General features: G+C 37.9%; 1 protein-coding gene across 7 annotated transcripts in view; it reads left to right on the plus strand.

Annotated features, from left to right (window-relative positions):
- neo1a (neogenin 1a) overlaps window positions 1–25315 on the plus strand; it is a 177613-nt gene that overhangs the window by 123171 nt on the left and 29127 nt on the right. For 5 of the 7 annotated variants that reach the window (XM_082160902.1, XM_082160896.1, XM_082160900.1 and 2 more), the window contains exons 8-11: window positions 17344–17569; window positions 18457–18611; window positions 23130–23278; window positions 23643–23781. In XM_082160902.1, coding sequence (XP_082017028.1) covers window positions 17344–17569; window positions 18457–18611; window positions 23130–23278; window positions 23643–23781 — 669 coding nt within the window. The remainder of the gene's footprint in view (window positions 1–17343; window positions 17570–18456; window positions 18612–23129; window positions 23279–23642; window positions 23782–25315) is intronic. The other 2 variants (XM_082160898.1, XM_082160901.1) reach the window with 1 other exon arrangement.

Raw genomic sequence — 25315 nt, forward strand, 5'->3', positions numbered from 1 at the left:
GAAGAATGCATATATTTATAAATATGTACTCTTTCTTTTTTAACTTGATCTCCTTAGGAAACAAATGTAATAGAAAAAGTTCAGGTGACAATGGAATGTTAACATCAAGATCATTTCTTTCACACCTTTCCAAATTTTTTTGACTTCTTCGCACTCCCATATGCAATGATATAATGTACCTTTAAACTCACTGCATCTTAAGCAAGTGTCAGGGACATTTTCATTATATTTATGCAATACAACTGGAGTTATATAAGATTGAATATTTTTGAAACGTTTCCCATTGTAAACCCTATTGGAAAATCCAGCTAAAACCAGCTTGGTTCTTCCTGCAGGGAAGTTCTTATATTAGTTTTAGTACACTCTCATTACAAAAAGTGTTCATAACGTCTCATTATAGATAAGGGTGCTCCGATCAGGGTTTTTGGGGACGATTACGATCACTATTGGCCGATACCGATCACCGAAATAAATAATACTACATGATAAATAGAAGGCTTGAAATAGACTCACTGGGGTTATTAGGCTATTCTTAACAACAGTGTATTTTAAGTATAAAAAAGTTAAGAGATGAGAAAGTATCATGAATTGACAACTCTTTATTTATCCGCAAGCAACATGTGCAACATATAGAGGTGATTAGGAACATATAGAGGTGATTAGGAACAGCTTATTGATTAACAAATATAGCATTCACAGAACAGTCTTTATCAACAGAAAGTAATCAAATGTAAAACAACTGCATAGTCTTCACTTTATAAATTAAATATATATTAATCAATCTACTAAAGAGCAGTGAGTGATTTCTCTTTATCTTAAGTTGTTTGATTAACATTAATGACCCAGACGGCATCAGGAATATTAGGCTGCTGTCACTTTAAGAGCGAATGCACGGATCCAATATACTGATACACACACAGCTTATTTCCTAGCTGTTTATGTTCACTTAAGACATAACCAGTGGTGTTTAAGTGAATACTCACAAAGCCGGCCATTTTTACATATTTCTGTGTGTATTTAACCGTTTAGACGCAAAAGTTTACGGTGCTTGTCCTTGTTCCACTCTGTCTCGGAGCGCACACACAGAAAGAGGCTTGGGTATTACTTCTGCGGCTTAATGCAGTTTTAATAACTCTTTTTATTATCGAGCACAGCAGTTTAGCAACAGTAGACTGCATTTTACGACAATCACTGATTTGGACGTTAAACTTGGGCTTTTAGGGAGGAATGATAGCACTCTGCTGTGAAGGAGAGAAATGCACTAAAATCACACAGATCTAGTTTCTTGCTGTAATTGCTGAAGGGTTGCTGTCGTTGCGATGTCTCCGCTCTCCACAAAGATGTTGCAGATTTGTTGTCCTTTTCAGACGCCTGGTGGAACTGCCAGACCGGTGAATATAGTGAAGCAATTTTAGCTGCGCATTGACAAAATTGTCTCGTGAGTTTTGCGTCATCTGATCGATTTTTATAGAGACCACTGATTAAACTATATAAAGCAATAATCGGCTGATAACGATCGGAGCCCGATCAATCAGAGCACCATTAAATAGTGGTCCATTTAGTTTTACAACAATATCTCAACTATTTTAGGGTTTTGTTTAAAATAAATAAATAAATAAATAAATCTCAGGGAAACTGGAGGATTTGTCCATGTAGATGATCTTTCTTTATTATGAATCTAATTGAAAGTATAGTGGTTGAATGTAGTGTTGGTGTAAGTCAGGTGCATGATGCCATCTGCTGCAGCTTTCTCTCTGGCAGTGCCACCTGTTCAGTGTGTGTGTGTGTGTGTGTGTGCGCGCGTGCTCACGGCCATGTGTGTGCCAGAACCAGAGTTTAATGTAAAATGTGAGGTTGCAATCATGTTCTGGATGGTTGCTGCATGGGATATTATTTACCAACCGCCGAAGTCTCTATGATATTCTGGTCCCTAGGTCTGCCAGGCAAAACCGTATAGCATGATTTTTGAGATATTATTCCTGTACATTCATAACTGTGAAGGACAACACATTGTAGTTAATAATGTAGGGCTTTGTTCAACTCCCTGTCCTTTCATATGAGCAATAGAAATAGTGATGATTGTCTTAGCAAGCAACTCTAAAAATTTGAATCCAACCATCTACGAGAGTAACACTGAATGCACAGATTTGTTGTCAGATTGTCACTCTGTTTCTGTGAAAATAGTATCTTTATGAGTTGAAGCCTGTTTCTCTATGTATTCTCTATGGGCCTTTGATGCAGTCTTTGCTCCTCTTGTATGAAAATGGCCTATAAACACTTTATTTTGGCAGGCTTCTCAGCGTGTTCTAGTTAAAGCTGCTAGACGGGTCTGATTGGAGGCTTTTTGAAGCCTCACTTCTCGCTGCCATCTGGACTAGCACATGGTGAATAGGAAAACACGGTTGCTTATCTTCACTTATTGTTAGAGCTGATTGCTGAGTTTATTAAGTTACAGACAGGGAGTTTGTGGCACAGTCTGTGAAACTTGCTCATTATAATTTTTTTTGTAAGGGAATAAATGCTCCCATACTCATTAGGGCAATGCTGAATTGTTTTTTTCCCCCTTAGCTCTAGATTTGACATGCTGTGATTGTCTTAAGCACAACTGTAAGTGCAGAGATTTTTATGTAGATTTGCTCAGATTTTCTCAGAAAGCACAGAAAAGTTATTTTAATGTGGTAAAAAAAAAAATGAAAGAAAAAAAGGAATTTATGAATGACAACTGAAAGAGACCTCATAACATCCTAGCACCCACCCATCACACCTTAGCAACCGCTCTAAAGACTATTCGGAACATTGTAGTTGCAGAGAAACACAATAGCAACTATTCATAACACCCTTGTAACTGTAACAATGTGCTAAAGACTACTTAGAATGCCTTAGCAACTGCATAGCAACACCCTGTTGACTACCCATAACACCCTAGCAACCTCTTAACAAGGTATGAAAGACTATTCAGTGTGTCTTAAGCCCTCATTATGCTTCTGCGTCAACTCCACGGCGTAGCTACGCCGTCACTCCAACGGCGTCGTGACCGTTTTATGGTTCTGCGTCGGGTTGCGTTGCATCGCGGTGCATTTCACCGCCAGAACGCTAGGGGGGTGGTGTGGTTCGCGAATCTCTTTCCTAGTTTGTTTTGGTTCCATGCGCCGGTTCCGCTTTTTCATTTCCGACAATGGCGAGCGAAAGAGAGAGAGTGTTGTTGCAGCTGGAGCTAATCAACGTTGAACAACAAATGATTTTATTGCAAATGTTTAATCGTAGAAGAAAAAGAAGACGTCAGCGAAGGTGGTCTGTACGACCAGTGCACGAAGACAGGGGAAGGATTGGCGAATTTGTTACGGTTGTTCGACCGCTGAGGGACTTGGACGAAGAAATGCACTTTAAGTATTTTCGGATGTCGAAAGGTCGATTTGACGATCTTGTTCATCGTTTAAAGCCGTTAATACAGCATCAGACTACACACAGTATGCCTATTGACCTCGCTCAGAGACTGGCAGTGACTTTAAAGATTTTATCTTCGGGTGCAAACCAACAGATCACCGGGTTGGGCTACAAAATGGGTGCGACCACGGTGTCCCGCATAGTATCGGAGGTCTGCAAAGCGCTGTGGACTGCGCTGCAGCCCGAATTTTTGCCCTGCCCTTCAACCAGCCAGTGGGAAGCTATTGCTTCAGATTTCTGGCGACTTTGGAACTTCCCAAACTGCGTTGGAAGCCTCGACGGGAAACATGTTAACTTGGTTAATTACTTGATATCCATGATGTACCCGTGAACATTGTATTGTAAATAAACAACAAACTTTTTTTCAAAACAAACATTGATTTGATTGATTGAAGTTTATTTCTAGCAACAACAAAAAAAAGAAAAGAATATATATAAATATATACATATACACTACCGGGCAAAAGTTTTAGATCGGTAAGATTTTTAATGTTTTTAAAAGAAGTCTCTTCTGCTCACCAAGGCTGTGTTTATTTGATTAAAAATACAAAGCAAAAACAGTATAATTGTGAAATATTATTACAATTTAAAACAGCTGTTTTCTATGTGACTATACAGTAAAGTGTAATTTATTCCTGTGATCAAAACTGAATTTTCAGAATCATTTCTCCAGTCTTCGGTGTCACAATGATGTATAATCTGACCAATCACAGCCCCTGCGGTCTGCGTCACCGCGACGCGTAGTTACAATTTTTTGGAGGTGCACGTCAAGCTACGGCGGAGGGGTCGCGTCGAGGTTCGCGTCGACGCAGAGGGGTCCGCGGGGGTACGCCGTCGATTCGACGCAGAAGCATAAAACAGGCTTTAGTAACTACATTTCAACACATGGCATGGGAATCACCCATAAAACACTTGCAACAACAAAACACTGCGCTAAAGACTACTCGGAACACCCTAGCAACTGCGTAGCAACACCCTGGTGACCACCCATAACACCTTAGCAACAATGCACTAAATTCTATTAAGGACGCTTTAGCAACCACATCGCAACACCCTGGCATGGCAACCACTCCTAAAAACCTTGCAACAACAGAACAATGTGCTAAATTCTACTCTGAACACCCTAGCAACTGCGTAGAAACACCCTGGTGACCACCCATAACACCTTAGCAACAATGCACTACATTTTATTAAGAACACCTTAGAAACCACATTGCAACACCCTGGCATGGAAACCACCCATAACACCCTTGCAACAACAAAACAATGTGCTAAAGACTACTCCGAAAACTCTCTAGCAACTGCGTAGCAACACCCTGGTGACCACCCATAACACCTTAACAACAATGCACTAAAGATTAATATAAGTATGCCTTAGAAACCGCATTGCAACACCCTGGCATTGCAACCACCCATAGAACCCTTGCAACAACAGAACAATGTGCTAAAGACTACTCCGAAAACCCTAGCAACTGCGTAGCAACACCCTGGTGACCACCCGTAACACCTTAACAACAATGCACTAAAGATTAATAAGTATGCCTTAGAAACCGCATTGCAACACCCTGGCATTGCAACCACCCATAGAACCCTTGCAACAACAGAACAATGTGCTAAAGACTAATTGGAACACCCTAGCAACTGCATAGCAACACCCTGGCAACCACCCATTACACCTTAGCAACAATGTACTAAAAGACTATTTAGGAAGCTTTAGCAACCAACCACATTGCAACACCCTGGCATGGCAACCACTCATAAAAACCTTGCAACAACAGAACAATGTGCTAAATTCTACTCTGAACACCCTAGCAACTGCGTAGCAACACCCTGGTGACCACCCATAACACCTTAGCAACAATGCACTACATTTTATTAAGAACACCTTAGAAACCACATTGCAACACCCTGGCATGGAAACCACCCATAACACCCTTGCAACAACAAAACAATGTGCTAAAGACTACTCCGAAAACCCTAGCAACTGCGTAGCAACACCCTGGTGACCACCCATAACACCTTAACAACAATGCACTAAAGATGAATAAGTATGCCTTAGAAACCGCATTGCAACACCCTGGCATTGCAACCACCCATAGAACCCTTGCAACAACAGAACAATGTGCTAAAGACTTATTGGAACACCCTAGCAACTGCATAGCAACACCCTGGCAACCACCCATTACACCTTAGCAACAATGTACTAAAGACTATTTAGGAAGCCTTAGCAACCAACCACATTGCAACACACTGGCATGGCAACCACCCATAAAAGTGGCGTTCTAAAAAATGCAGCGCTCAAGTTAAAATAAGTAAAAAAAGTTTATAGACATTCAGTTTTTAAAGGGATAGTTCACCCAAAAAATTCTGAAAACTGTGTCATCATTTATTCACCCAAGTCGTTCCAAACCTGTATGAATTTCTTTCTTCTTCTGAACACTAAGGAAGATATTTTGAAGAATGCTGGTAATCAAACAGTTGATGCGCACCATTGACTTCCATAGTATTTCCAAGCATTCCTTCATCATGGAAACTACATTGTAATAGACAAACTCATCTATTAGAATATTTGTGAAGACTTTGTGCAGCACAATTTATAGAAATGTGGGTCGCCACAAGCATTAAAAGACGTGTATAGCTGGTATGAGATCAGGACGTGACCTGACAGTTTGATGCTTGTTTACTTTCCCCAGATTCATTTTAATTCCACATTTGCATGTGAATGCTTGTTTTTCCTGGCAGTGACTTATTATTATTATTAAGGATTCATGGCAACTGAAAAAATCCTAAATTTTTCATTCCGTTTTTTCTTTCTCTTCCAAAAAAAAAAACCTTGTATGGCACAAACACCCCGCAAAAACCAATTTCCCAGCATCTGTTTCTAGACAGAGCTGCATTTTTCTGAGTGCTGGTAATCTGCAGGTTGTGTGTGTGTGTGTGTGTGTGTGTGTGTGTGTGTGTGTGTGTGTGTGTGTGTGTGTGTGTGTGTAGAAGTGTGTAGAAGTGATGGAGTGAAGAAAAGTCGGACGAGAGCTTGGACACACTGTAGATGTCCCTCATGGGGGCTGATGGATGCTTGACTATAGTTGTTACTGGACCTTGCAAGTGGCCTCCAGTTCCAGGTATGTGTGTAGAAAAATGATAGATGAAGATACACTGTGAGTCTGAGCACAGAAAAAGGTGATGGATCTGAGAGCATACAATGCTGATTTGGGCCATATTTGTGTTTATATCTCAGCTGAGGAGCCTGTGGAACCATAAAACATAAACAGTATGTCTCCGCTGAGGCCTCTCACTGTGTTCATGTGACACTTTAACTAGGCCTGTGTGCCAGACAGCAGAGCAAATACGCTTGGCTTATTTATGGCCTCAGAAAGAGCCCTCAAGCTGCTTTCCAACATCTCGGCTTTGTTTATAAGATTCATCACTCAATGGTCGGAATATTAATGTGATTTAGTTGACGTTGCGAAGCCTGTAGCTGTTGCTTAACTCGAAGGAATTATTCTGTTTGAGAGTGAAGAAATGTAATTTCACCCAAATAAAAAATAAACCAGTTTTTATGACGCACCAGATTGACCGTGTTTGAAATGCAATACTAGATTACTGAATCAAGTTTCTTCAACTTCAGACACTTCTATATTTCCCAGCGGTTGATTTTTTATTAAAATAACTTATAAATCACACTGATTTGAACTCTTTTTTTTTTTTTTTTGCTACTTTTAACATGTAGACTTATTGTTGAATACTTATCCCAGACACAAACTTTCAATCATGAATCTGAAAATCCATTATTAAAATTATTACAGGTTAAACTATGACTATAAAATGTGAAAGAAAGAGTGACTTGAACTATTGCAATAATAATTAGGTGAAAATAATCTACATTCATTTTCTGTGCCATCATATTCACCACATGGAACAAATTTGCCCCCATTTTAGTTTTTTTATTTATTTATAGACCTACTAAGTGAAAAAGCATTAGGCTATTTTCTTAGTGATATGCTATTTCCACTAAATGAAAATAGCGATAGATATTTACACTGTAAAAATAGTATTTTCTTTGCAACGTGCACAGTAGTTATATCAGTATTTTAGAACATTATAAAACAGAATGCAATAATAACATATTGAGTGTAAATAATTTTATTTATTAAATAAATGCTGCCTTATTAAGACAATAAAGCCCTCCCTACACATACCCCTAACCCTACCCGATAAACACTTTATTATTAAAGAACCGTTAGGCATTTTAATTTCACTTTTCACATATTTTCTTCATATTTATTTAAAATAATCGGCTTACCAATCTGATATGCGATGGGAAAGGGGAGCAGAACCAGTTCGGAAAAGTGCGGATTCGAACTCTCGTTAAAACTATCTGCTACACGCTCTCCACGCCACTGTGGCTGTCGAATCATAGAGACAGAGCGCAACGCATCATAATCTGAAGACCACGCCCACCGGGGGGAAAACAATCCAACCGACTCTATTGACTTTGCATTGCGAGAGGCTGCCTCCTTGTCATTTATGACTTATAACAAAAGATAGAAAAATGCCTAAAAGCTGCTGTGTGACAAGGTGTACAGCAAACAAGCTAAAAAAAAACAGAAATAAGTTTTCATAAGCTGTCGACCCCAAAAAAACGAGCGTTTAAGGACACAAAAGTGGGTACAGGCTGGAACGAATGGGTAAATTGGGATGCTGACACTCAGTATGCACTAACAAATGCAGTAAACATTTTGTCACTGGCAAGTCAAATATCCAAATGTCAGTTTTATATATTATATTTCTGTAAGCTAAGCTATACTGTCGCCGATTACGTTCCCTGCTCCGGTGGACGTAGTTCTCAGTGTAATATGACACCTTGCGCTCTGTTTCAATTGCCTGTACACACTTTTGTGTCCTTAAACGCTCGTTTTTTTGGGGTCGACAGATTATAAAAACTTTTTTCTGGGTTTTTTAGCTTGTTTGCTGTACACCCTGTCACATAGCAGCTTTTAGACATTGTTTTGTTTTTTGTTATAAGTCAGAAATGACGAGGAGGCAGCCTCTCGCAATGCAAAGTCAATGGAGACGGTTGGATTGTTTTTCCCCCTGGTGTGGGCGTGGCTTAAATACACTCTGTCTCTATAGGTGGATTTTGTATCTTTCTCTAGTCCAACCAGACATTAGTGGGCGGAGTTAGTGTAAATAGCTCGGGCTATTTGCACGTTTAATTTTTTTTCCCCTTCAAAAATTAGACAGCAGTGGCAGTTAAAGGGTTAGTCCTCATTATAGTTTTAAAACAAGACGATGATTATCTAGTCGCTTAGTCAAGGTTTAGTTACAACTCTGCCCTAATGCAATATGGAAAGCAATGTATTGACATTGACTATTGATAGGCTCCATTGAATTTAAAATGTTGATTGGCTGGAGATTCTGGTCAATATGGATGCACATCCCTCAGTAAATAATAACCATCAAGAATCAAGAGTATCAAGAATTACTTTTTATCATTTAAAACACAGTGACATGCTATGGCGCCATTTTAGCTTTTATTCATTCACAGGATAATTATGCATTTTTGATATCAATAATTCAATTTGTACTATTTAAAATGTGAATTCTTGATATTAAGAATGAACTTTTTACTAGTAACAATGTCTTCTGATATCAGGAATTACATTTTCGCTACAACTAGTTAAAGGAGGGATTGTAGTGGGAACACTGGGGTGTCAGGTGTGACTGTGTGGCAATGGCAAATGGTTCATGGCTCACGGGTCAGGTATGAGGGCCCCTAAACAGAATTTTGCTTAGGGCCCCAGGGAGGTCAGGATCGGCTCTGGTTGAGCCACTGTAGTCACTTGGACTATTTTAAACATTGTCTTTACTAACTTTTCTGGGATGGCAGATATCGATTACCTAGAAGCCTATGGAGGAGTGAGACAGCTCTCAGATTTCATCATAAATATCTTAATTTGTGTTCTGAACATGAACGAAAGTCTTACGGGGTTGGAACAACACGAGGGTGAGTAATTACTGACAGAAGTTTCATTTTTGGGTGAACTAACCCTTTAAGACTGAAAAACAAATATCACTTGTGAGTTTAGGGGTTCTCTGTGGTATCAACAACTGATATATAAAAGGTCTGTAGGTTTGCTGAAGAACATTGTGAAATGCTAATTTGTACTGCATGAATTCTTATCCTGAACTCCCAGTGATTCAGTTTGATTTAATAATCTCATGTTTGCTCGGCATTGAAACAAAGAGCTATCGCTGTAGCCTACAAACACCCTGAGCCCAAGCTTCTCAAAGGAGCACAGTGATATTTTTGGTACTGGGACTGAGCATGACAAATGGGACTGAAGTGCATGTCAGAGAATAACAGATTTGGCTGCGGGACTTGAGTGCGAGGGATTGGCGCAGTTTGATGGAGGTTTAGCAGGTGCAGGAGGGAATGGGGCCGATGCTTTACTGACCCCGAGGGCTGGTGTAACTGGGTATAGACATACAGTAATGACGTGCCAGATGGGCGTCTGCCTTCCCAGTGCACACATAGGATGTCCCCTGCCAGCTTCACGCTGAGACCCGTAATCCTGTGCTTTGGTGCTGGGCGGGACGTCCCGTCGAGGTGCCCGTTCCTCCTCCCTAGATCTGCGCTTTCATCTCTTTAGACTATGGAAGCAAGACGTCTCAGGAGACGAAACGCTGCTCTGCATCACGTGAGAGACCTGTTTAATCTCAACAGGGGTGTTGATGGCCTTTAATCCATCATCCTCTCATATTCATGATGTTGACTTTGAAGAGATAGACTGCTGTCGCCTCTGCAGTGGTTCAGGCTTCAGATCCGATGCACAATCGCTTCGGGCCAGCTGTATCTCCAATGAAAAATTGGACTATTGTGTACTTGGCTTCTTGAATATCATATCTGCTTATTAAAAAGAAAATCCCTTGCTTTGTGTTTATTTGCTACAACAAAATGGATTGAATTGCCTAGAAAAGGCTGAAGATATTTTAACGGCCCGTATCAGGAAATATCCAATGAATGTTTTTATTTTTATTTTAAAAAATAAAGAAAAAAAAAATCTGATATTTTTAAGGGGTCGGAAAAAAAATTATGCGCTTCAGCCGTTCATTTTCATGGCATTTTGGGAGGCTGAAAACACAAACTTTTGAAAACAAGTTTCAAAGTGCAAGTTTTTGAAAACGATACCGTTATCGTCTCCGTGTAAACTACAAAAACATGAATGTGAATGGAAGCTTGTTTCTGCTATGGAATCAAAAATAAAAAAGGTATTTGAGACTTTTTATCTCACAATTCACAAAGACTTTTTTTTTTATCATATTTGCGATTTTACATCTCTCAATTCGGACTTTATAACTTGAGAAAAAAGTCAGAATTGTGAGATGAAAAGTTGTAATAGTCTTTTTAATTTAATAATATTATAATAATCTTTTAATATCACACAATTTAGAAATAAGCTATAAAATTGGAATGATGAGAAAAAAAAACTCAGATTTCCAAGATATATTCTAAGATAATTGAGAGTTATGAACATGGAATTACAAGAAATGAAGTCAGAATTGTGAGTTACAAACTCGGAATTATGAGTTTTAAACTGGAAATTGGATGAAATAAAGTCATAATTACAGTATATAAATTCGGACTTTTTTTTTTTTCAAAGAATAAAGTCTGAATTGTAAGATAAAAACTCGCAGTTGTGAGGAAAAAGTCAGAATTGTGAGATAAATTACAATGACCTTTTTAAATAAGAGAAGACAGAATTGTAAGATGAAAAGTTGCAATTGCCTTTTTAATTGGGAGTTTATATCTCAGTATTGTTCACTTTTTCTTGCATTTCTGAGTTAATATCACACAATTCAGAATTGTGAGCTATAAAATTGGAATTATGAGAAATAAAGTCAGAATTGTGAGATATATACTTGGAATTGTGTTATAAAGTCAGAATTGTGAGTTAAACTCGGAATTGCAAGAAATAAAGTCAGAATTACAAGATATAAATGTAGCATTTTTTCACAATTCTGAGATAATTGCGAGTTATGAACTTGGAATTAAGAGAAACAAAGTCAGAATTGTGAGTTACAAACTCGGAATTGCGAGAGATATAAACTCGCAATTAAAAAAGTCAGATATTGTGAGTTATAAACAGGGAATTGGAAGAAATAAAGTCAGAATTACAGGATATAAATTTTGACTTTTTTCGCACAATTGCGCATTTATATCTTCAACTTTTTCACAGAATTGTGGGATATGAATTGTAAGATAAAAACTCGCAGTTGTGAGAAAAAGTCAGAATTGTGAGATCAATTATAAATGACCTTTTTTTATAATAAGAGAAGCCATCTAGAAATATAAGAGAGTAAAACCCTAGAGATCTGTGTGATTTAGCTGCCCATTTCTCCTCCTCAAACACTCCTAAAGTGTATATAGATCAAGAGCTGCTCCACATTTCAGCATTAGTCAAACCTGTCTGATCTCAGGACATGAGTGCCGGTGAAGAACATGAACCCTAGCATGAAAGAGTGATATAACCCACTTTTTATGTCTTCACTCAATATAAAACCCCTTCCAGATCCCTCACGGTAATACCATGTTCCCTCAGATCAATAGTAGTGAGGTGTTAGATTTAATGCCAATGGATGAAGTGTTTTTTCTGTCATGTCTCCTGTACCGTTGGTCATTTCAGTCTATACCCGTCTGTGTAAGATGAAAGAAGGAGCGCAATAAGTGGTTATTAGCAGCGCACTCTCTCCGACAGCCACATCATAAATACATGGAGGTGAATGAGGCCGTTTCTCCCATGTCCTCATGTAGTACAATTACCTCTTTAGGATATTAATATGATTCTTGGTGACCTACATATAGTATATAGTCATCATTGCTCTGAGCAACCAATAAACTAATTTGCATATACTCTCGAAATTCCGTTTACTGAGTATTAAACCGCATAATTGCATCGATTTAAAGCAAAAGTGGCGTTAAGAATGCTAATTTTACACCAAAGGCCTTTTGACCTTTTTTCTTAGCTTCAGTGTGTATCATTAATGAGCGAAGTCACCATCTGTTCCAGTGGCACCAGCTATTGCTCTCTGCTATGAATAGAGTCGGTATTAATCTTCTGCTGTTAACCACCGTACGTCACATGACTGCATTCATCATCAGACCGGCTGAAGCTGATGATCCTGATAACATCCTAGTTGACAAATGTATGTTGTACAAATGTACAACAAATGTTGTAGCGACAAATGTAATCTGTAGCGTACCCTCACTTTTTCTTGCGTATCGGCACTTCTCACATGTTGCCGGTACGCTGAGGGCTCACACCGAAACATCAAATCATTATACAATCAGGCTAATTATATACATGGCGTGTTCTGAGATTTTAAAAAGCCGTACGAATGTGCAAAAGGACTAAATCCCTATTGTTTAATTTAAGGATGCACCGATATGAAAAATTTGGCCGATACGATAACTCGTTATATTTGAAAGCCGATAACCGATATATTGGCTGATAAATCTAAATCCAAATTTTTATATTAATTTGAGAACCTGATTACAAAAACACAAGTCTCACAATTAAAACCCATGTCCCAAGCACACAATCATAATGATGTTCTCATAATTTTATGTAGCCGATATGACTTTACTGTATTTTTCTTTTTGAAGTGATTCCAATCATATTTCAATCAATTCAAAAACATCATGTTGAACATCTGAAGCGTCTCAGCTGAAGGAAATAATCCATTATTTATCGGCTTTAATATATCGGCCACATTTTCTTATCGGGCCGATAAAGATAACATTATAAATGAACATACTGTATATCGGCTGATACCGATATAGTGGCCGATATATCGTGCATCCGTGGTTTAATTTTGCATGAGTGGCGTGAATCACCGTAGGCACGGTCACTCCAAAAGTGTGATGAGATTGGCATGAGCCGCTCTTATTTTGACGCTGATGATAAAAACTCATTTGAATTCTATTGAGAATGTTCCACAACGCTATGCAGAAAATCAAACATGATCTAAAAAGACGGATGAAAAGAGGGTAAAACATCATTCTGCACCAATATAAATTAGAAAGCTTTTTAAACTTCTCATCGTGACCACCTTTACCAGAATTTATCACGTTCTATTGTATTTATTATGGTCAATTTTAACTAACTAGTTGTAGAATTTATAATATGTGACCCTGGACCACAAAACCAGTCACGAGTCGCACGGGTATATTTGTGGCAATAGCCAACAATACATTGTATGGGTCAAAATTATCGATTTTTCTGTTATGCCAAAAATTCATGGAGATATTAAAGGGATACTTCAGGATTTAGCATTAAGCTTTGTATTAGTAGAAAACCTGTAGTATTTTCGAATGACCGTGCTTTCCACTCTCACATCCCCCTGAGACGAGAGATTTATGTATTTTTTGTATGGGAAAAATCCTCCGATGACGCAAAAATCGTCATATTGCGTCATCGGAGGATTTTTTTGGCCAGAGGCTAAAGACTACAGCCAGTAGGAGGGGCTGTCCTGCATGTTCTCATAGGAGGTGGGATCTCACTCACAGAATGTACACACAATGTCAGCCGTCTTTCTTTGGAAGCTAAGCTAACAGGCTCTTGTTCTGTGGAGAAAGCTGAGTAGTAGGAGTTACCATCCTCTTTTTCCCCGGACTTGTCCGGCCGTCGAGATCGTCCAAAATGTCCGGGATTCGGCTTTTGCTTTCTGCAGTCGCCATTCATTGTTTACATGCACACCTTTTGTTTCAATCTAACTGAATTCATTCCGATTGGTGAATCTGAATGTAGTGTTTACATGAACGCTAAACAAGTGATCGGTTGATGTGCGTTTTAACATTGCTAAGAAAATTCCCGCTCCTCCGTGAGAGATACGAGACCGGTGCGTCTCACTGTGCCTCACGTCATTCTCCCGCGCCCCTCAGCCTCGTCCTGCTCTCCACAGTAAACATGATGAATGGCGACTGTAGAACGCAAAAGCCGAATCCCGGACATTTTGGGCGATCTCGAAATCGCAGGCAAACTCGTCACGGAGACTCACTAGTAGCCTAGCCTTGTTGTTTTCAACTGCGCTCTCTTACGGGTAGGCGTGGCTTGGGAGTGGCCTCCTAGGGCAGCGAAGCAAGTGCATTCTGGGAGTTGTTGTCTTTCATCCACATAAGACAAAAATACATTTTCTGGCTTTTCTTAGTCTAGAAAGCTCCAAATTTAAAAATAATTTCACATTTCTTCTACATAAATGACCTATTTTAAATACACATTCATCTTTCCAGAGGTGAAGTATCCCTTTAAGTAAAGATTATGTTACATTTACATTTTCATTTATGCATTTGGCAGATGCTTTTATCCAAAGCGACTTACATTGCATTTCAAGGTACACATTTACATTCTTATCAGTTCTTGCTTTCCCTGGGAATCGAAACCATGACCTTGGCGTTGCAATACTTCATGTTCCATGAAGATATTTTGTACATTTCCTACCGTAAATATATAAAACATTTATTTTTGTGAGTGAATGCTGCACAATCACGAGCATAAATGAACAACTTTAAAGGCAATTTTCTCAATGTTTCGATTTTTTTTGCACCTTCAGATTCCAGATTTTCAAATAGTTGTATCTCGGCCAAATACTGTCATATCCTAACAAACCATACATCAATGGAAATTATATTTATTCAGTTTTCAGATGATGTAAAAATCTGAAATTTAAAAAAAAATTGAGCCATGTGGCTGGTTTTGTGGTCCAGGGTCACATATGTTAAGGGAATAGATTGCTGTAGATATATAGTTTAAATGTGAAGTTTGCCAGAGGAAGAAGAAAAGCTAGAGAGATTGTCATGCACACACAAAAGCTAACCCAGAGATAAATGCTGAGTGATATCATTTTTTTCTCCCTGAGGCTAGACAGATGAACATTGATGGCTTGTCTTTGTGGGAAACTGTAATTGCTACAACTAATGTTTAATTTGTTCTCCGTCTAATGGATTTTGTCATTTAGGGGAAGCTATAAGCTAATGAGTGCTGCTATCAGTGTATATTATCAGTCTGTTCAGAAGAAGACACGAAGAGCACATCTCAACACAATACATCTCTCAGAACCTTTATAAGCTGCTTTTAAACTCTCAGAGGTTGTTTTTTCATAGCTCAAGAGACTTCGAATGTAATTGTATAAGCGTAGTAAAGGAGTGTAAGGTTGAAATGTAATGCCTTAAGGGAGTGTAATGTTTAATGTCTGACATTTTTGCGATTGTAATAGTTTTGTGTGGTTCAAGGGTGTGTCGATGTTGATTGTTGTAACTGTAAACCCGAATAAGTTGGCAAAACTCAATACATTTAAGGGAATCAGTTGCCTCAAAATATTTAAGTTTAAAATATTCAAAGTTTAAGTTAGCAGAACTTGCAGATTTTTATACATTTTACTTGTTCTTAACGTGAAATGTTTGAGTACATTAATCCACTTTTAACTTAAACATTTCATGTAACCTCAATGTGAAAATTTTTTGTTATTATAAACTTAGCTGGTTATAACAAACTAGTTCAATAAATGCTAACATGCTAACAATAGCATAGCACTTGCTGTATGAATGCTGCAATATAAAGAATTGACATGCTCTCAAACCAAGCCATATGCACCACTTGTCATCATGACGGTAACTCTCCTAAAATCATCAACAAAAATTATTCTAAATTACCATAACAAAACATTAATTACTACTAAATCTCCCACTTAACGTTAATCTTGCACACACAAAAAAAAAAATCAACATTAACAAAAATTATTCTAAATTAGCATAACAAAACATAACAAAAAAAATTTCTAAATTAGCATAACAAAACATTAACAAAATGTTTTCTAAATTAGCATAACAAAACATTAATCACTACTAAATCTCCCACTTAACGTTAATCTTGCACAAAAAAACAAAAACAAAAAAAACATCATTTACTCTCCCTTTCGAGTGCCATGGGCAAAGCATGCTGGGAAATAAAAATCCCAGCCCAGTTTCAGTTGAACTTAAGTTTGTCTAAATTAAAAGAAATCATTTCATAAAACTCAAAAACAATGAAACAGTTCAGTGTACTTAAAATATATCAGTTCTGTGAACTTGAAAGAAAAAGAAAGTGCTAAATACTCATAAAAGTTAATTTGACTGAACTAAATAGTCTAATTTAAGTTTGTCCTACTCAAACCAATTAATTATTTTGAGCTTTAGGGTTTACAGTGATATTGTCATGCAAGAAACATTTCAGACTTGTCTGACAATAAAGTATTATCTAATCTAATCTAATCTAATCTAATGAATAAAGACATCAAGTTACATCAAGTCTCCTAAAATTCAAGTCAGTGAAAGCTGTGGATGCTCTGCAGACCCAAAAAGCTTGGATTTTTCCCAACTTCACTTAAAGGAATAGTCCACACAAAAATATATGTATTTATTCATTTACTCACAACCAAACCCTTTCACATAAAGTCTTTTTCTTCCCGATAATCAAATATACTGCAAGAAAATTCGCCATGCCAAGCGTTTGACATATTTTCAGCAAACAACAATATACATTTTTGTGTTGAACTATTATAAAAGTTAAAAATATTCTCGTTTTTTCCACCTCAGCTGTTTTTCTCCAACTACATGCCTGACATTCTTCCATTATAATTGCATTTTTCATGTTTCTTTGTGATTTATTTCACTGTTTTGTTGATTTCCTGTCATGGAAAAGCCATTGTGTTATGTTTTTCTTTCTTTGTTTGTTTTTCTTTTTATGTGTTCTCCTGTGTTTTGCTCTCCATCCATCCATCCCTCCCTCCCTGTATTTCTGTGTGACTTCACTATCCGCCCCCCTCCACCCTTTATTCCTGCTTTGACTCACACACTGAAAGATGTAGCCCTGCCCTCCCCCCCTCCCACCTCACTGACCCGTGCCACTACTGACCATCTAATGCCAGGGTCCCGAGTCGGCGCTGGTCCCAAACCCTCCGGCCCGCGGGACGTCGTGGCCTCGCTGGTGTCCACTCGCTTCATCAAACTGACCTGGCGTGTTCCCGCTGAACCACACGGAGAAGACATCACCTACTCAGTGTACTACAGCCTGGAGGGCACTAACAGGCACGCCATTTATCTGTTATATATATATATACACTACTACTGTATCAAAGTTTGGGCTCAGTAAGATGGTAACACATTTTGTACTTTTCTTTTGCAAGGATCCATGAAATTAATCAAAAGTTACAGTAAACTTTTGTAATGTTGCAAAAAGATTTACTTCAAATAAATGCTGTTCTTCTCAACATTCTATTGATCAAAGAATCCTGAAAAATTTATTAGTTTCTACAAAAATATGAACAACTGTTTTCAACATTGATAATAATCAGATTTTTGAGCAGTAAATCATCATATTAGAATGATTTCTGAAGGATCATGTGACACTGAAGTGTCATGTGACACATCTATCTATCGACATGTATTAGTATTTATCTTGTGAAGTATTTATTCATCATAATTAATGATTATTTAAATGAATCTATTTAAAATAACTTGAGTAATGAGATTCTAATGAGAATTACAAAAAAAGTAAAACATTCATATGCATTATGGTTAGGATAATTTTTGTGCTGAATTGTCATTTAAACAATATCATACATGCAAAAAATGGATCATCCAAATAAATAAATATAATATATATTTTAAATAATAATAATAAATAAATAATATAATAAAATATCATATTCAAAATGTAATACATATTTTATTTGCATTTTGACTATGAAGTGAAATGTGACCCAGGCATGTTTTCGTGTCCTTCACCCTCCGAGAAGCCTTTAATAATGGATGCTATTGATTATTGTATTCTGTTCATTTGTTGCTATTATTTTAAGTCACATGTTGTTCTTATGCATATTTATAACGCCGTTCTGTATGAGCTGCTTTTGACTACACCAAATCAGCAGTCCTCTCCTGTTTCAGTCTCATGTGACGCTTCTGATCCTGTACAGGGAGAGGATCGTGAACACCAGTCGTCCAGGAGAGATGCAGGTCACCATCCAGAACCTCATGCCAGAATCCACGTATGCCTTTCGTGTGGTGGCGCACAACAGAAACGGCCCTGGAGAGAGTTCAGCGCCTCTGAGAGTAGCCACCCAGCCTGAGGGTAAGAACAAGTTTTCAATCAACAAATCACCAACATTCACCATGGATTTAATGTAGTAACGCCTACTGTAACCATGGTATTGTGGCAGAAATAGTCTTATGTTTTTATTCATTTCAGGGTTCGTACACCTTTTGAGATTGAAATTCAAGCACTTTACACAGGCTTTCGAATGCTTCACATTTTTGTCTAAATATCATAAAATTTTTATGTTTTTTTTTTAATGTGATGATTTGTAAAACTAAAAGTTTAAAGATGTAGGAAAACTATGGGCCTTATCATACATCCGGGGCAATGCAGCGTCAGGCGCGTCGCAAGTGTTTTTTGCTAGTTTCAGCCCGACGCAGTTATCATTTTCACGTCCTGCGCCACGTTGTTTAAATAGCAAATGCGTTTGCACCCATTTGCGCGCACATGGGCTGCTGGTCTGAAAACCAGGTGTGTTAAGGCGGATTGTTGGCGCGTAGCTATTTTGAGGAACTGAAACAGACTGAGCCATTGACCAACTGAAACCTGGTCTAAAGTCAATGGCGCAGTATTTTATTTATTTATTTGAAGAGTGCGTTAGTAATGTGCGCCTATATGTCACAAATCTCTGGTTTCTTGAACATGACAATGAGTTCACGATACTCAAACGGCCTCCACAGTCACCAGATCTCAGTCCTGTAGAGCAGCTTTGGGATATGCTGGAACGAGAGATTCACATCATCGATGAACAGCTGATAAATCTGCAGAAACTGCGTGATGCTATCATTACAAGATAGACCAAAATCTCTGAGGAATGTGTCCAGCACCTTGTTGAATCATTGCCATGAAGAATTAAGGCAGTTCTGAAGGCAACCTGGTACTAGCAAGCTGTACCTAATGAAGTGGCCGGTGAGAGTATATTTTAGATGGAATTTGAGGGAAATTGCATACACACAGCATTCGCCTGTATGAGACACATCATTTCCATACACAGAGAAAAGTAACTCCTGTGGGGCTTGTATAGTGAGGGAGTAGCTTGAAGCTGAATGCTTGAAAGAGAAAATTAACCATGGTTCATTCAAAGTGACACGCATTTACCTGTTGTGCATAGAAACTGTTATTTATTAGTCTATCCACTCTTATAAGATGTTCACCAGTGTCTCAAACCACATTCATCCGTGCGGAGGAGCAGAGCCGAAGCACAACCAACACAATGTTCTCTACGATATGCATCCCGTTTTATTTTTTTAACTCCTGGAGGGCCAAACGATACATACTGTAGCTTTAAGATACTTATCAAATCAGATAAGTATGTTATTTCCTAATGAGATTCATGGAGTAATTCAAATTTGATGTTTGAAATGCTTTAAGTCCCCCTGTAGTCAATCATTTTATTCCTTAAAACTCATCTTTGATCACCAAAATTACATATTTAAAAGATTTTTCCTTGGAAAAAAAATTATATATGCCTTAAAATAGCTTGAATGTAACTCGACACCCTTGCCTCATTTAGTATACGTGGTTCTATGAATATGCGAATGAGCCCCGCCTCCACTCACTCGCTCAGCTCAGAGATCCACTGATTGACGATCACACGTTGATCTGATTGGTTACAAGCTAGTTTGTGACGTCAGAAACACCAGCGATTTCAAAGCGTGTTTTTGAGACTGTCTTTGGTTCACTGCAGTTTTAAGGAGAAAATACTCAGAAATGCTGTCGACTTATGAATTTACACATGGTTTGTCTTAAAGCAGATTAAAAACACCACATAGACATATAAACAATATTAAAAGCTTGATTTTTTACCACAGGGCACTTGTGTTACGAATTACGCTCTGACAAATTTCAGTAAGCATGAAATCAAGCTGACGTAGCTGTGGTGTTTACGCTCACGTACTTGTCTGGAGTGTGTTTTGGGCCTTAGAGATTATGCCGAACATTTTCTCTGTGGTTTTTCTTTCTAATGCCTCAGTTTAAAATCTCATTATAGAGGTAAGCACACATGGTAAACACCTGCTGACTTTTAAGCAAACATGCCTCTTGAAGGTATATGGCCTGACTCCATCAACGTGAAACATTATCAGCTCAAACTCAGCGCAGGAGACGCTGTTTCTGGGTCAGTCGCGCTCCTCTGTGTGTCCTTGGCTCTGACACTTTATAATGTGTGTTAGCGGGAATCTGGCGCTCTCGGGAATCCCGCTGCGTGGAGATCGTGGTGAATTTGAACAAGTCATCTATTCACACACTCACACACTCGTCGAACGCACTTAATCCCATCCCGGTATCGGAAGCAGCCGTTGATGTTGGACAGAACGAGTGTCTGTGGAACTGAGATAAAGCCATCTCTCACTCCGATGCCAGAAACGCGTGATCAAAGTTTGCAAAATGATTCATGTAAGACATCGAATGCAGTTTATATTAGAGCTTGGATATGACAGATGGTTCAGTGTAAACATAACTGGATGAATGTAGACAGTCACAGAGTTGTTGCAGACGTGTGGTGAAGTGGTTCAAGCCCCTGTGGAGCTCAATAGGAGATATTATGAGGACCGTTCATGTCGCTCTTCACATTACAGTGAAAGTGTGTGTTTACTGAAGCGACCAGAGACTGTCATGTTCCAGGAAGGACATAGATAAAGTTTTAGTAGTCCATACTATTTAGTGGGCTATTTTCCAAGTCTACTAAAGCCAAATGATCACTTTGTGGTGATTTTCAGCAAATAATGACCTATATTTTAGTGTCTTTCTCACTTAAAGCTATTGTATGACTTTATAGACTTGGAATATAGTGTGAATCATATGATCATCTGTTTAGTCATTTTGGGGGTTTTACAGTCCCTGTCCTTGTGAAAAAGAAGTGTGCTTAACTGTACACTTCAAATCTTTAAAATATATAAAAACCTTTACTTGCAGATAATATAATATGAATGATATAAAAGGCCGCTTAAGTGTCATGATTTTGTTTCTTAATACGTTTAAGTACACTTTTAAAAAAGTGCAATTTGTAATTAAAATCAATTTCAAATTAAAAAAATCTGTAAATCACATTTTAAATAATTGTTTTAATAGTCGTATGTTGTGCTTTAAAGAAATACACTTATTTGTTGAGTAACACACTAAACTAAGCACATATAGTTGTTTTATTATTATTATTTGTCATTACAATTAGCAGCAGGCTTTTACAATATTTCAAAGACAAAAGAGGAAATTATGAAATTACAGTGGATCAAAAAGTACTCTATATTACAGCTAATTGCATTAAATAATCATTTATTTTTATGTAATTCCAGTTAAGCATGCAATTAAGTGTTCTGTAAAATTTACATTTAATTTCCACTTTATTATATTCTTTTAAGGTATATTACTTCCATAACAAGTACTCATTTTAAAAGTATGCTAAAGTGTACTTCTTTTTCACTAGTGCTCACTCTATGCTTTGTTTTATGGAAAAGAGCAGCGTGGACATTATTCATAATTTAAAAGTAAAGTTACATGGGTAGTAAATTATGACAGAATATACATTTTTTTGGTGAACAATTTAGGTTTCTCCAGTGGGATTGTCCCTTTAATAAGTGCATTGTGGTAAAAGTGTCGGCTCAATAACTACTGGCCATCTTTCAGTTGTTTAATGTCCATGCTATTTGAATTATATTATATTATATTTCATTTAATGTAGAGCTCAGCTTCGATTAGCCCTACATGATGAGTCCCTGAAGGCATGTCAGTCGTGAGCGTGTTGGAAAACAGATTTAACGGACACTCGTCGGAGCCGATAATTGAATGTAATGATTCATGACCCTAGCAAGTAAACAAAAGTTAAGCAACATAGAATCTCATTTCCATCCTCTCCGCTCTGCTGAGCAAATGAAATCACGTCAATCCTGCAGCCTGAGCTGGTGTGTGTTATTCTGCTTTCTGCCAGAGGAGTGTGTCGACACACACCACTGTCATGAGAGATCTCACTCTCTCTATTCAAGCGCTTTATTGGCGTGACTGGTTTACAAACAAGGTTGACAAAGCAACAATGGACATATCAGAGAAAAACAGTGACAGACAAAAGGTGCCTGTAATAAAATTTAATTGAATGAAATAATGAACTAAAGTAAAATGAAATAAATAAAATAATGAAATAATGAAATTAAAAAATGAAATCAAATAAAATAAAATGATGAAATGAAATGAAATGATAAAATAAAATAAAATAAAATAAAATAAAATAAAATAAAATAAAATAAAATAAAATAAAATAATGAAATTAAACAATACAATTAAATAAAATAATGAAATAAAATAAAATAAAATTAGATTAAATGAAATGATGAAATGGAATTAAATTAAATTATAACAAAATCAAATTAAAAATGTAAAAAATTTATAAAAAAAGAATGAAAAAAATGGAAAAATAAATAAGTAATATATACACACACACACACACACACACACACACACACACACACACACACACACACACACACACACACACACACACACACACACACACACACACACAGTGCTTTTATAATGTTGTTTTTCTCCATTCTTTCTATGTAATAGTCCAGGTTCCTGGTCCTGCTCCAAACCTTCATGCAGTGGTCACGTCCCCCTCCACAGTGAGTCTCAGCTGGGACGTGCCCCTCATAGGCAATGGAGAGATCCTACACTACAAGATCTACCACATGGAGAAGGGCATGGACACTGAGCAGGTAAAACTAGAGCCCACCTCCAACTTCACCTTCACCTCCACCTCCACATCCACCTTCACCTCCACATCCACATCCACATCCACCTCGACCTTCACCTAAACCTTCACCGTCAGCTCCACCGTCACATCCACCTTCACCTTAACCTAAACCTCCACCTCCACCTCCACCTCCACCGTCACCTCCACCTCGTAAATTATGATATATTATGCACTTATATTCATATTATACACATGTATATTTATATCATATTTATATCATAAAATATGTCTAATTAAATATTTACATTTCTATATCTGTGCAGTCTCTGTGTATAATAACTCCGCCATTATCTGCCTATATCACTGACATGTCTCTCTCTCATCAGGATCTGGATGTGAACACACTGTCCTACACCATGACTGGACTGAAGAAGTTCACAGAGTACAGTTTCAGAGTGGTGGCCTATAACAAACATGGACCTGGAGTCTCCACCGAGGACATATCCGTGCGCACATACTCTGATGGTACTTACAGTAAATCTGCTCTTTTTGCTTCGTCTTGCTAGTCAGTTTCCACCACTCCTCCACTTATTTTGCTCCTCAAAATAACCATAATAAGGGGTTATAGCTCTACTAGGCAATAAACCAGCTATCATCTATATCCCTGTTGTAGCTGCATCAACAGAGCAATATCAGCAGGGTCCAAAAATAACTTAATGCCATACCTGTCAATGCTGAGTGAATTACTGGTTTGTTACCTCCCGTGAAACTGTATTTTGTAGTTATTACTTTATACTTCAACTGGGACTCGTGAGCTTCTAGCAATCTGTTACATTTTTTAATGCTCACTGTAAAATTAGGCCATTTTTCTTACGGTTATATTGTGAAATGGAGTCAACAATCTTTTCTAAATTGTGTTGGTATGAATAAAGGCAGGGCTTGACATTAACACCCAATTTCAGCAGTGGCGTGTAACGCAGTCAGTCCTGCTAGCCACTTCGGCGGGATGAATTTTAGATATAATATATACATTGTTCAATTGTAGTCTTAAACTAAGTGCAATGTAGTGTTGTCAAAAATCAATTTTCCATTACATATCGATACTGAAATATCTGAAACGCTTCCAATACTAATTTTCCGCAGAATAGATACACGATACCAGATGCTCTTTCTCTCTCTCTCATCGACAGCGAGTGACACACAAACCCGCCTCTCCTCACTCACTCGTTTCATTTGATGAATATTACAGGGCTTGAATTTCGGCGTGGGATTGCACGTATTGCACATAATTTTACTCATTCCCGCAGATTTTGTGTGCGCACATAAAGCCGCTTCTCAGGACTAAATTGAGTTATTTTTTGCTGCTTATTGCGCTTAAACAGTGAAATACACACAAAATAATGTCAAAATGCCGGTCTTGGCGAGAATTCACGTAAACACAGTCAGTTATGTCTTAAAGGGATGGTTCACTTTGAAATAAAATTTTGGTATGTTTTAGCTTACCTCAAGGGCATCCAAGATGTAGGTGTCTTTGTTTCCACAGTAGTTTCAATTTTGATATTTTTAGGTCAAACCGTTCTTGTCTGTCAGTCATATAATGCAGGTCTATGGTCACCACCTCAAAGAGCATGCACAGAGAAGTCCAAATTAAATATCCACGTCCAAGTGATCTGCTTGTGCAGACTAAGCCAGAACGCGCGCACACGTCACACACCAGGAAGCGCGCGCGCGCCCTCAGATCACTTGGACGTGGTTGTGTACAAGAGGTAAAAACGATATAAATACTGTTCGTTTTCTCACACAAACCGCTCGTTTCGTGTCTTAGGCCATCAATGTGTACTTACGATGGGGAATTGTTTAATTTGGACTCTGTGTATGCTCTTTGAGACAGTGACCATCGACCTGCATTATATGACTGACAGACAAGAACGGTTTGACCTAAAAATATCAAAATTGAAACTACTGTGGAAACAAAGACACCTACATCTTGAATGCCCTTGAGGTAAGCTAAAACATACCAAAATTTTATTTCAAAGTGAACTATCCCTTTAAGTGAACG

The sequence above is a fragment of the Leuciscus leuciscus genome, assembly GCF_965113295.1.
Source record: "Leuciscus leuciscus genome assembly, chromosome: 2".
In the NCBI taxonomy this organism is placed as follows: Eukaryota; Metazoa; Chordata; class Actinopteri; order Cypriniformes; family Leuciscidae; genus Leuciscus; species Leuciscus leuciscus.